This window comes from Trichomycterus rosablanca, chromosome 3 (genome assembly GCF_030014385.1).
Source record: "Trichomycterus rosablanca isolate fTriRos1 chromosome 3, fTriRos1.hap1, whole genome shotgun sequence".
NCBI lineage: Eukaryota > Metazoa > Chordata > Actinopteri > Siluriformes > Trichomycteridae > Trichomycterus > Trichomycterus rosablanca.
The window spans coordinates 22,023,003-22,035,090 of record NC_085990.1 but is presented as its reverse complement, the minus strand read 5'-3'; the positions used below and the strand labels follow the sequence as shown (position 1 = coordinate 22,035,090).

The 12,088-nt window shown below is 36.9% G+C and overlaps 1 protein-coding gene across 2 annotated transcripts; it reads left to right on the top strand.

Moving 5' to 3' along the window:
* Nucleotides 1–178: 178 nt before the first annotated feature.
* On the top strand, nt 179–11,248 carry esco1 (establishment of sister chromatid cohesion N-acetyltransferase 1). 2 transcript variants are annotated; one of them, XM_062991978.1, is made up of 10 exons: nt 179–261; nt 1,981–3,919; nt 5,020–5,101; nt 5,307–5,382; nt 5,459–5,540; nt 5,854–5,988; nt 6,180–6,269; nt 6,812–6,955; nt 7,573–7,757; nt 10,485–11,248. In XM_062991978.1, the coding sequence occupies exons 2-10, from the start codon at nt 1,982–1,984 to the stop codon at nt 10,630–10,632; spliced, it is 2,880 nt and encodes a 959-aa protein (XP_062848048.1). In that variant the 5' UTR covers nt 179–261; nt 1,981; the 3' UTR covers nt 10,633–11,248. The 2 variants fall into 2 exon arrangements, with proteins under 2 accessions (XP_062848048.1, XP_062848049.1); XM_062991979.1 differs by lacking the exon at nt 10,485–11,248 and adding an exon at nt 7,906–8,006.
* Nucleotides 11,249–12,088: the final 840 nt, after the last annotated feature.

The window sequence follows — 12,088 nt, the reverse complement described above, 5'->3', positions numbered from 1 at the left end:
TCAGTCAGTGACTAAGCATTTGTTGATTTGATGGTAAACTGCAAATAAACGGCAAACTGACATGCTTCTGCTTTTTTTAAGCGGTTACAAGTATAATCGGGTTAGCGACTTTGTGCCACACCGACAGATGGCGTCTTTTCATAAAAACCTTTAGCATTCCAAATACGACGAAGAAAATAGAACGCTCCGGAAGAAAAGGTAAACTTTACACAACGCGGAACAGCTGTTTTTTAAGAAGCAGGAAAGATAAGTCAGTTTAAGGTATGTGTGTATGTGTTGCTCTCGTTTGTTTTCTGATAACCTTTATTTACGCTATCGTGTTTTGTCTAAAATTAAGCAACAATGTAACAAGGAAGAAAAGTGTTTACGCAGCTATCTGTACGTTAGCCAGTTGGCTAAGCTACGGCTCAAAACTACCTTTTCCAATATCATGTCAAAATAATAGCAGTTCCTTGTACCGTGTTGTTTTTCTGTACAATTATAACGGCTGTATGTGGTTCTGGACATTTCCTTTTTTAAGCTGGTACAACTAAAGTAGTTTAAGCGTCTAAACGCATAAAACTAACTTCTGATTTGGGTTAAATCGCTTATATAAGAAATAGTTATTTGTCATTTAAACTCCATTTCACATTTTCGCACATAACATACATTTGACAGTTCTATACATTTAAGTTTTTTTGTAATTTTTTGTAAACATGTGATGTTAATTAGCAATTTAATGTAATTGTACATCATTTTGTATCTTTTTCATGTAGTATTTGCCATTGTTTTCAGTTTATTGCGCTCAAGTACACATTTTTGGGCAATCTGTCTACTGTGTTAGAAAACAAAATAGAAAACGTTTTCTTTTATAAAGTGTAAATCTCTTATATACATCTATAAATTGATCTGATCAAACGATCACACAAATTATGCAATTTATTTAAAAACTTACTCAAGGCTCAAGTTATTTTTCCCATTGAAAAAGTGGCACTGGGACGATAATTAAATGGACTTTTTTTCACTTCAGCTTTTTTGACGCATTTCGTTACTGTTGCTATTTTGTTAGCATATCTGGAGTAATGACACGTGCATTCACTTCAACTGCCTCACCTGCACAATGGGTAATTTTTCCCATTATTATTTCAAATAGGAAATTCTAGTGTTTTCCCAACAGGAAGTATCTGCAACGCTAGGCTCGCTTTTTCTGATGGATACATCGGAGAGAATGGTCAATTAACCTTTTAAATTGCTAAAACAAAGAGAGTCTTAGTTCTATAGACTGTTAAGCATAAGTGATATTAGCTTTTGCACAGGAAATATTTGTTTCTTATGTTTATAATCCTAGTGTAAATTATTCTGGAGTTGAACAACGTAAGCTATTTCACCTAGGAACCAACCCTTCTGTTTATATTTATATTGTAAGTGTTATGAACTTCCTAGATCAGTAGCATAAAGAAAATGTTGCTGATATATGGGTTTTGGCATTGTATCATGCTTAATTTGGAATGACAAAAGTGAATTGCCAAATCTCTTTCAGAAACAAGCACACTGTTGATTAGTTTATTTTGTGACCGACTGATTTCTGGTGGGGGCACCACAGCAAGAGGGGCCTGGGTTTGATTCTTTGGCCTGGTGAACAGGGACCTTTCTGTGTGCCGTTTGCATGTTCTCCCTGTGTCTGTGTGGGTTTCTGGCGCATACTCAGTTTTCCTTCCATAAGTCCAAAGACATGCACATGGACTGGCAACCTGTCCAGTGTGATTTTCTACCATTCACCCAATAAATCAGACCCACCATGATCCTGACCTTGAATCATTGGAAAAACACAATAATTTAATGAATAAATGATTTACTGGTAAATATTGTGTAGCCACATGCAAATGAAAATACATCAATATTGTCTTTTTTGCCTTCATATTGTAACTCCAGTTTTAACTTGTTATTAAATAATAGACCAGTAAAATTACTAATTAACTTTTTTATTTTTTGTCTTTTTAGAATGCCATGCCCTAAAAGAAAAATGCAATCTTCTGAGCCTCAAAATAATAAAGAAATTATGGGTCAGAGCCTTGCAACATCTGATAAAACAGGTCATATGTCGCAAAGGACTGTTTGTCCAGAAGTGCCACAGAAGAAATTTTTAGTGTCCAAAAGAAAACCTTCAACACGTCATAAAGAAGAGAAAAGGCAACCTCGCCGTTCCTCTAGACTGAAAAGGGTCTCAAATATGTTAACAAGTGGAAAAAGAAAAAGACTATCAATTACACCTGCTCTGTCAAAAGAACCAGGCACAGTTTCAAAGATTCAGTTTGCTAAAGTTTTAAATGCACCTGAAAAAAAAATGTTTTCAACTTTGTCTGTCCTTAAAAAAGGAAGCAAGCAATACTCTTCACCAAAAGTGAAGAGAGATAAATCTGAGTATCCTCTTTCAAAAACACCTTGCACAATGTTAGCATTGCCCTATCCTGTTCTTACAGAGCACAGTTATGGTCAACCTTCTGATTCACAAAGTGAAGAAACAACGCTGCCAGACAAAAACAAAATAGGAGGAATAACCAAATATGGTCTTGATTTGAAGGACCAAGAAGATCCTACAGTGTGTCTTTCAGTGACAAAAGTAAGTCATGCTTCTGTTGATAAAATTTGTCTTCAAGAAGAAAAACAACTTCCGATTGACCCCATTGGGAAAATCACTGTGAGTTTGGATGCCAGGGTTAATATGGGAAGAACATCTTCAGCCCCCCTACAAGCACTTTTTGTTCAAGGGGCAGACGTAAGAAAACATGTAACATCTAATACTAAAAATATAGTTAATTTGGATGCATCTGAGAGTGTAAACGCATGTTATCTTCAGGATTCTATTCAGGCAACAGAGGTCTCTATTGCTCCTGTTGTGATCCAGAGCCCTCAGACTTCAGATTCTTTTTTGAAGCTGGACAGTTTTGAGATTGAGCACTGTGTGGTTGAAATTGAAACAGTAGAAGAAGTAATTAGTGACTTTGATGCCTCAAAGAACCACCAGCAGCAATTCCCTGACTTGCAGGAGTTGACCGAGCTCAAAGAAATTAGCAAAGCTGTAGCATGCAATGAAAGCACCTCAACTCTACCACAGAACAGCACAGATGATTTAACACAAGTTTTCACCTTGCAGACTAGCTCTGAACCTCTCAAGAAGCAAGCAATGAATCCTCAGGCAAGAACCAAGGCTCGTTTAGCAGCCCTTGCTGAGGAAAAAGCAGCTGCGGCTAAAAGGCAACCACCCAAGCAGCTCAATATCTTGGCTCTGTGTGAGGAAATTGCAGATGACATAGCATCTGACACAGGAGCAGCAAAAGAAGAGGAAACACAGGAAAGTATTCAATCTGATGAGATGAACCAGAATAAAAGTGAGTTGGATAACACCTTTATCTCCACTGTTTCCAGTGACTTTTCTCCACCCAAAACCCCCACAGAGGACATACTTGAACAGGCACAGGTAAATGCCCCCAAAAAAAGATTTTTTCTCAGCCATGTGTCCATCCCTATTAAAACCCAGGAGAAAACAAAACTGTCCCGCTTCCAAAAGCTAAGGCAGGTTGAACTTATGAGAGAAAAGCTGACTTGGACACGCGTTAAAAAAATGAAGTCCGATCAGGCTACTCAGGATGGTGCAGTGGTCTCCACACAGTGCTTGCCAATTTTGGTATCAACCAGTCAGGTCAGTGCTCCTTCCCCTGTGCCACTTGCATCAGAGAGGTTGTCCAAAGGAGGACCAAAGGAGCACAGAAAGGCTCTCCCAGCTGTAGCACCACCCATGCCCAATGGTACTACTAGCTCAAAGAGTAAGTCTGCTATAGAGTATAAGCCATATTTTCCCAGACCAAAGTATTCGCCAGATGACTTTGAGCTGGATGAACCTGAGGAGCTGCATAGCAAGCCAGCTGCTGCACAACAGGAGGTAAAGTTATGAAGATATTATGTTCTGTATTATACATTACCTTTCCATTGCTTCTAAAACAGCAACTGTAATTAAGTTTATTTTAACGTTACTTAAATTAACACATTAAATTAGTATCATTTTACTTTTTTTTTTTATCCAGTTCTTACTAATGGCTAATACTCACTAGTGATCCTGTCATCCTTTAACAGATAGATAGAAGTTGATATTGTGAAAGAGTCATTGTGTTAGCGTTGTTCTACGATGGATTGGTGCCTTGTACATTGTTATTTTTGCCATGTGCAAGTGTTTCTGGGTGGCAACAGACCCAGTGTAAGCCTTTTCTAGAATAAAGCAATGAAATGCAATAAAAATGCTTAGAATAGACTACTCATTTGTATATTTGTGAGTAAATGGCAAATAAATGGCAAAACTAACATGCTTTTGCTTTTTAAAAGTGGTTAAGTTTATCTTTCAGACTAGCACTAGCACAGACTAGCACCTTGCAGACTAGCATTGAACTGATTTAATAAATATTATAAAATTAAATATTGATATCTGCAATACGTAGTGCATGTCATTTGTTCTGTTTTACATTTACATTTTGATTTTCAGCATTTAGCAGACGCTTTTATCCAAAGTGACTTACAGTACTGTGACAGTATATTGTCTAAGCAATTGAGGGTTAAGGGCTTTGCTCAAGGGCCCAACAGTGGCAACCTGGCAGTGGAGGGACTAGAACCAGCGACTTTTAGATTACTAGTCCAGCACCTTAACCACTAGGCTACTGCTGCCTTTTTTATGCCCCTTTTATTTATTTGTGTAATTTAACAGAAAGACAGTAATTGGAAAAATAATATTATTTAGAGGATGTGTAAAAAAAAAAAAAAAAACAGACATTTGTATAATGATGATACTGTCAATATTGAGTACCAACAATATGTACAATCTGATCCAATACAATAAGTTGATATCAGCCTAATATTAATACATGGTAGATTATTCAGACACCATTTTTTTTAAATTAATGTTCAGATTAATACAAACCGTACACATATTTTACACATTTGTTATTCTGCATGTTCTGCATTTTATGTTTTATGGTTGTGATTTGTTTATAGAGAAGAATGGAGCATAATCTACCACCAGCTAAAGAGTCCCCTAAAATTTCAGAAAAGTACTCAAGCATTCAAAGTTCTGCAGGTAAACACTGGCATTTAATTAAACCTTTTTATCTTCATTTCAGATCATAATCAAAAACCAACTTATTTTTATCTAAAGTACATTGACACAGGATTTTGAAAAAAAGGAATTCACTGAGCATTTAAACTTGAGAACTAAGGTATTTTGTCTAGTAACTTAATAAAAAGCTTATTTACACTTGTTCTAAGTACAACTTCTTTTACAGTATCTACAAGCATCATGCCAAAATCAAGCAATGAACAAGAGCCTACATCAACTGAAAATGTAGAAGTCACAGACAGGTAAAGCACGCTAACCCTGCAACATTTTAAAAAAGATAACAAGTTTTGCAGAGTTACATTTGTATTTTAATTTTAGGAATAGTTTTGGCTCTGAGACAGAAACAGTTTGTATTGAGGGACCAACGACACCAAGTACAGGAGCAGAACAAAGAAGCATAGTACGTACAGTTTCTTAATAAATGAAGTACATGCGTTTGTTTACCTGTGTATTTGCAAGATATACACTAATTTTTGTTAAATTCATTTCTACAGTTCTACTTAATAGAGTGTTATATATTTGATCAGCTGCTATTATGACTTTTCTAAATGTGGCCTGCAACAATCTGGCTATAAGCCAGTCCTTTAAGCTATTGTCATATCAAAAAAGTAATTCATATTCTTGTAATTATACACAACAAAGACCTTTTAAATATTGATTGTACTTAGTATGAGTAATGTTGTTCCTGTCTAAATAAAATGTATGGTTTAAAGAAAAACAAGAGTCAGAATGCGTTTGGAGCTGTGACTTGCAACATTTGTGGGATGCTGTACTCGCCATCCACTACAGAGGACGAGACCCAGCACCTGCTCTTCCACAACCAGTTTATTAGTGCTGTCAGATATGTGGTATGCATTTTCACTAACCTTAATGAACAATACAACAGCTCCATTGAATTTTTTGTCTTGCACTTAAGCTGCAAGCTTGGTTAGATTTGCAGAAGTTGTCCAGATTATGGTTTCATTGTAAAATATCTCATCATAATGTATAATTGACCGAAAGAAATGAATAGTAAGATGATATTTTAAATCTTTTACAGGGCTGGAAGAAAGAGAGAATTTTAGGACAGTACCCAGATGGCAAAGTTATTCTTGTTCTCCCTGATGACCCCAAATATGCACTCAAAAAGGTACTGCTTACTCAAATTACCATTCTAATGTAAAGTGCTTTCAAATGCAGTTGCAAACCCTCTAAAGCTACAAAAAAGTATGGTCCATGACGTAGAGTCAGGGGGTCAGCAATTGTTTTGGTATTAATCAGAACTGATTTTATATACCATGTTAAATACCAAAATATGCCATAAAATAAAATCTATGGGGATCTGTGAATTATTTTGAAGGGATCATTATCTTCAAGTACTTTAAGAACCACTGACCTATATTAATTACTGCATTACTCACTTGTATGGCATGGTCTTTATTCAAGACATAATAATAGACAAATGAACAGTTGTTCTTTATATGTATATACTGAATTAATCAGTCACAGTGCAGGCTTAACTTTAACTAATACAAATATCTATGTAATTTCTAGGGGTTCACAGTGTTTTTGAAACATTATTATTTTACTGCATTGTTTATGTTAATTATTTGACGAATGTCAGTAATCCTTGGCTGGTTTATTTAACTAAATGCAAAGGCACAACCATTTGTCATTTGTTTTTGTTTTAAGGTGGAGGAGATTAGAGAAATGGTGGACAGTGACCTGGGATTTCAGCAAGTGGACACAAAGGTCCCTTCCCAGACCAAAACCTTTCTTTTTATTTCAAATGACAGGAAGGTGGCTGGATGCCTGATTGCTGAACATATTCAAGAGGTCAGCTTTTTTTCAAGAAAGGAATATTATTTTTGTCCTTGGTTATATTTTACTTAATGTAGTATAATATCAAACCTATCTGCATTAAAATGAACTTAAAACGAAACAAGAAAGTTGCAAAACATACAACTCTCCTAAGTGTCCTTAAATGCTGTCTAATTGAGGTTTCTTTTCAGTGGTCCAAATCCAAGCTTGATCGCGCTATGCATTGCTGATTTAATGTATCTGACAAATCCTGGTTCATCTGACTGACAAATAGAAAGATTGATTAATCACACCAACATTTTATGGTGGTATGCTTTATACTACATTTCTGCCTGAGTCATGTGAGCACCAACCATTGGGCTCTGAAGGACAGTTTTTGCTAATGTTGTCTACTGTTTTGCAGCTGAGCATTTAGATGTTTAGATGTCGTTTTACAATAAAAGGACTTACAGTTAACCATCGCAGCTCTAGCAAGTTACAAATTTGACATAATTGATTGATGAAAATCTAGCTTCGACCATCAATTATTTTTTGACTGTGCATATTATGTTGCTGAAATGTATGAACCCATTCTTTATACTTTGTACTTTTTTATACTGTGAACTACCTCTATTATTAATGTATGTGTGTAGGGCTATAGGGTGATAGAGGAGCCATTGCCAGAGGGCTCGGAAGGCGAAAAGGCAATGTTTGAGCGACAGAGGGCTTGGTGTTGCTCTACAATTCCAGAGCCAGCAGTCTGTGGGATCAGTCGCATTTGGGTATTTAGTATGATGAGAAGAAGAGGCATTGCATCACGAATGATCGAGTGCCTCAGGTAAGTGTCAGCGAGGATACCATAGTTACAGTGAATCGTAACTTAAATTATGTTGACAAAATGATATGATGCAGTTCTGATGTTTAATATCAAATGGCACTAAGCCCTACTGTCCACTACATTAAATTTGGTTTGTCTTTATTGGTAGAGATTACACTTAAATGCTGGTGTGGGCATAAAAAACATTCTAAACTCCTTACAGACAGTAACTAGAAACAAAAATCTAAACAAGGTGCCCAAGCTCTTTATCATCCAGGAGGTAAAATATGTTTACACTACTCAGAAAAATTAAGGGGGACTTAAATAACTTATCAGATGTTTATGAATGAAAGATTTAAGTTGAAAATCATTATTGATATAAATTATGTAATTTGTTGACAACATGATGTAATCAAAATCATTGACCCATTGAAGCCTGAATTCAAAATCACACCAAAATATTGTATCACAGGCTGTGTTTTATCATTTCTATGGCCCTGTCTAGTTTCTCTGGTGTAACGGCCCTGGGAGACGCAGCAAACCTGCTTGCAATGGCATGTATGGATTTGCCATCCTGAATGGGCTGCAGGTACCAGTTCATGCTACCAGTAGTGACAAGGACGCTAGCAAAATGCAAAACTAGTGGAGAATTAGTCACGATGGATAGGAGTAATTGTCTGTGGCAATTATCATTCTTTTTTTGAGGTTGTCTTGCTGTAGCTTCTCTAGTGCACCTTTTGTCAATTTCATTAAATTCAATGCAGGTGACTGCCTGGACAGAGATTAGTTATCTCTGAAGTTTAACTGACCTGGTGCTCCCTTAATTTTTTTGAACAGTGTATAATTCCACAGCTTTGGTTGTAAAAAAAAAAAAAAAAAAACAATATTTACCACCAAAGCCATTTCTGAAAAAAAGCACAACATTTTGAAAAACGCTCATACAGTGTATCACAAAAGTGAGTACACCCCTCACATTTCTACAGATATTTAAGTATATCTTTTCATGGGACAACACTGACAAAATGACACTTTGACACATTAAAAGTAGTCTGTGTGCAGCTTATATAACAGTGTAAATTTATTCTTCCCTCAAAATAACTCAATATACAGCCATTAATGTCTAAACCACCGGCAACAAAAGTGAGTACACCCCTAAGAGACTACACCCCTAAATGTCCAAATTGAGCACTGCTTGTCATTTTCCCTCCAAAATGTCATGTGACTCGTTAGTGTTACTATGTCTCAGGTGTGCATAGGGAGCAGGTGTGTTCAATTTAGTAGTACAGCTCTCACACTCTCTCATACTGGTCACTGAAAGTTCCAACATGGCACCTCATGGCAAAGAACTCTCTGAGGATCTTAAAAGACGAATTGTTGCGCTACATGAAGATTGCCAACACCCTGAAACTGAGCTGCAGCACAGTGGCCAAGATCATCCAGCGTTTTAAAAGAGCAGGGTCCACTCAGAACAGACCTCGCGTTGGTCATCCAAAGAAGCTGAGTGCACGTGCTCAGCGTCACATCCAACTGCTGTCTTTGAAAGATAGGCGCAGGAGTGCTGTCAGCATTGCTGCAGAGATTGAAAAGGTGGGGGATCAGCCTGTCAGTGCTCAGACCATACGCCGCACACTACATCAAATTGGTCTGCATGGCTGTCACCCCAGAAGGAAGCCTCTTCTGAAGTCTCTACACAAGAAAGCCCCCAAACAGTTTGCTGAAGACATGTCAACAAAGGACATGGATTACTGGAACCATGTCCTATGGTCTGATTAGACCAAGATTAATTTGTTTGGTTCAGATGGTCTCAACCATGTGTGGTGGCAATCAGGTGAGGAGTACAAAGATAAGTGTGTCATGCCTACAGTCAAGCATGGTGATGGGAATGCCATGGTCTGGGGCTGCATGAGTGCAGCAGGTGTTGGGGAGTTACATTTCATTGAGGGACACATGAACTCCAATATGTACTGTGAAATACTGAAGCAGAGCATGATCCCCTCCCTCCGGAAACTGGGTCGCAGGGCAGTGTTCCAGCATGATAATGACCTCAAACACACCTTTAAGACGACCACTGCTTTATTGAAGAGGCTGAGGGTAAAGGTGATGGACTGGCCAAGCATGTCTCCAGACCTAAACCCAATAGAACATCTTTGGGGCATCCTCAAACGGAAGGTGGAGGAGCGCAAAGTCTCGAATATCCGCCAGCTCCGTGATGTCGTCATGGAGGAGTGGAAAAGCATTCCAGTGGCAACCTGTGAAGCTCTGGTAAACTCCATGCCCAGCAGAGTTAAGGCAGTTCTGGGAAATAATGGTGGCCACACAAAATATTGACACTTCAGGAACTTTCACTAAGGGGTGTACTCACTTTTGTTGCCGGTGGTTTAGACATTAATGGCTGTATATTGAGTTATTTTGAGGGAAGAATAAATTTACACTGTTATATAAGCTGCACACAGACTACTTTTCATTGTGTCAAAGTGTCATTTTGTCAGTGTTGTCCCATGAAAAGATATACTTAAATATCTGCAGAAATTTGAGGGGTGTACTCACTTTTGTGATACACTGTACATACACTTAAAAAATATATACACTTTGGAGTCGTTCTGAAAAAGCTGAAATTCTTTACTATATTAAAATTATTTACATATTAATGTAATTAAGTAAATAAATTTTTCTTTAAAATACATGTTTTAGTTGTCTATTACTTGTGTGATTACTTTGTTCATGCATCTTGTTTTTTTTTTATTGCAGGAACAATTTTATCTATGGATCACATTTAAGCAAAGATGAAATTGCTTTCTCAGATCCTACACCTGATGGAAAGCTTTTTGCTGCTCATTACTGTGGCACCTCACAGTTTTTAGTGTATAACTTCATTAGTGGGACAAGTTTACCCTGACATCAACTGCAAATGGACTCAATTCTACAGAACTCCCTTCAAATATTTAAACAGTAGAAGAGGATTGTCAATCAACGCATAAAAACACCAAATGGAATAAACAATATATAAATCGGAGCTGCATCCTGACATGAATTTGACAGATTTTACAGGCATGAACTCATATTTAACATGCTTTCTTCAAATAAAAATGTTAATCTGGCATCTTTGATTAGATAATATGATTTTATATCATATACTAAACTGTATAGATACGAAAGAGCTGATCCCAGGTCAAAATTAGGATAGTTTTATTGCGTTTTGTAAAGCTGAGTTTTAATATCTTTCTTCAGAGGGCAGAGGACACAGTTATGCATTATTTATATTTACTCTTTTAAGGCCAGCTGAAATTAAAATTTAAACTACACTGTACAGTAGCATATAGCTGTTGTTTTTTGCTTTGTAAAAGTCTGCCACTCTCAGTTGAAGCCTATCAAAGTTTGCTTAATTTTATATGAACACTTCTACTGTAAGCAGTGTCTCCCTGTTGAGGCTACAACTGAAATCATTGTGATCTCAGGTAAAATAAATAAAATTTGTACAAGATTTCTCCAAATATTAAAAAATCTGTATTGCAAATGGTAAATAAAAAAAAATCATTTGTGCAGCAGCAAAATTTTTACACATTACATGTTTATGCTAAAAACGTTAGGTCCTTTAAGTTAAGCTTTCTTTAACTTCTTTTTCCCCCAGAGCTTAATTAAAATTACCCTATTTAGATTTTACTCTGGGTGGCACGGTGGCTCCTACCTAGTTGGTTCACCTTGTAGATGTAAAGTCAGAGACGATTACTCATCTATTGCTGCTATTTGAGTTGGTCATCTTCTAGACCTTCATCAGTGGTCACAGGACGCTGCCGGCTGGATGTTTTTGGTTAGTGGACTATTCTCAGTCCAGCAATGAGAGTGAGGTGTTTTAAAACTCCATCAGCACTGCTGTGTCTGATTTACTCATACCAGCACACGCACATTAACACACCACTACCATGTCATTGTCACTGCAGTGCTGAGAATGACCCACCACAACAACTACAAAGTGCTCCTATATAGTAAGTGGAGCTGATAAAATGGACAGTGTGTGTAGAAACAAGGAGGTGGTTTTAATGTTATGGCTGATCGGTGTATTTATACAAGTGCATGAAATAGAAAATCAAAATGAGACTTATTTTCACTACCACTGGATCTGCTGTGTTGGTAGCTGATTTTGTAGGTTAATTAAACATGATGACTATTTTCATCTTGTTTGTTCCACAATAAGAGTGGTCAGCCAGGCCCTGTAATCTTAAAGTATTACTGGGGCAAGTATTATCTTTATCCAAAATGGGCAGTATTTGTTATATGGATATTTTAAATGCGTAAGCGTTAAGGTTTAAAGTTTTGCTGATTTTCACTTAAGCCATTTGTTGTATAGTTGCCTT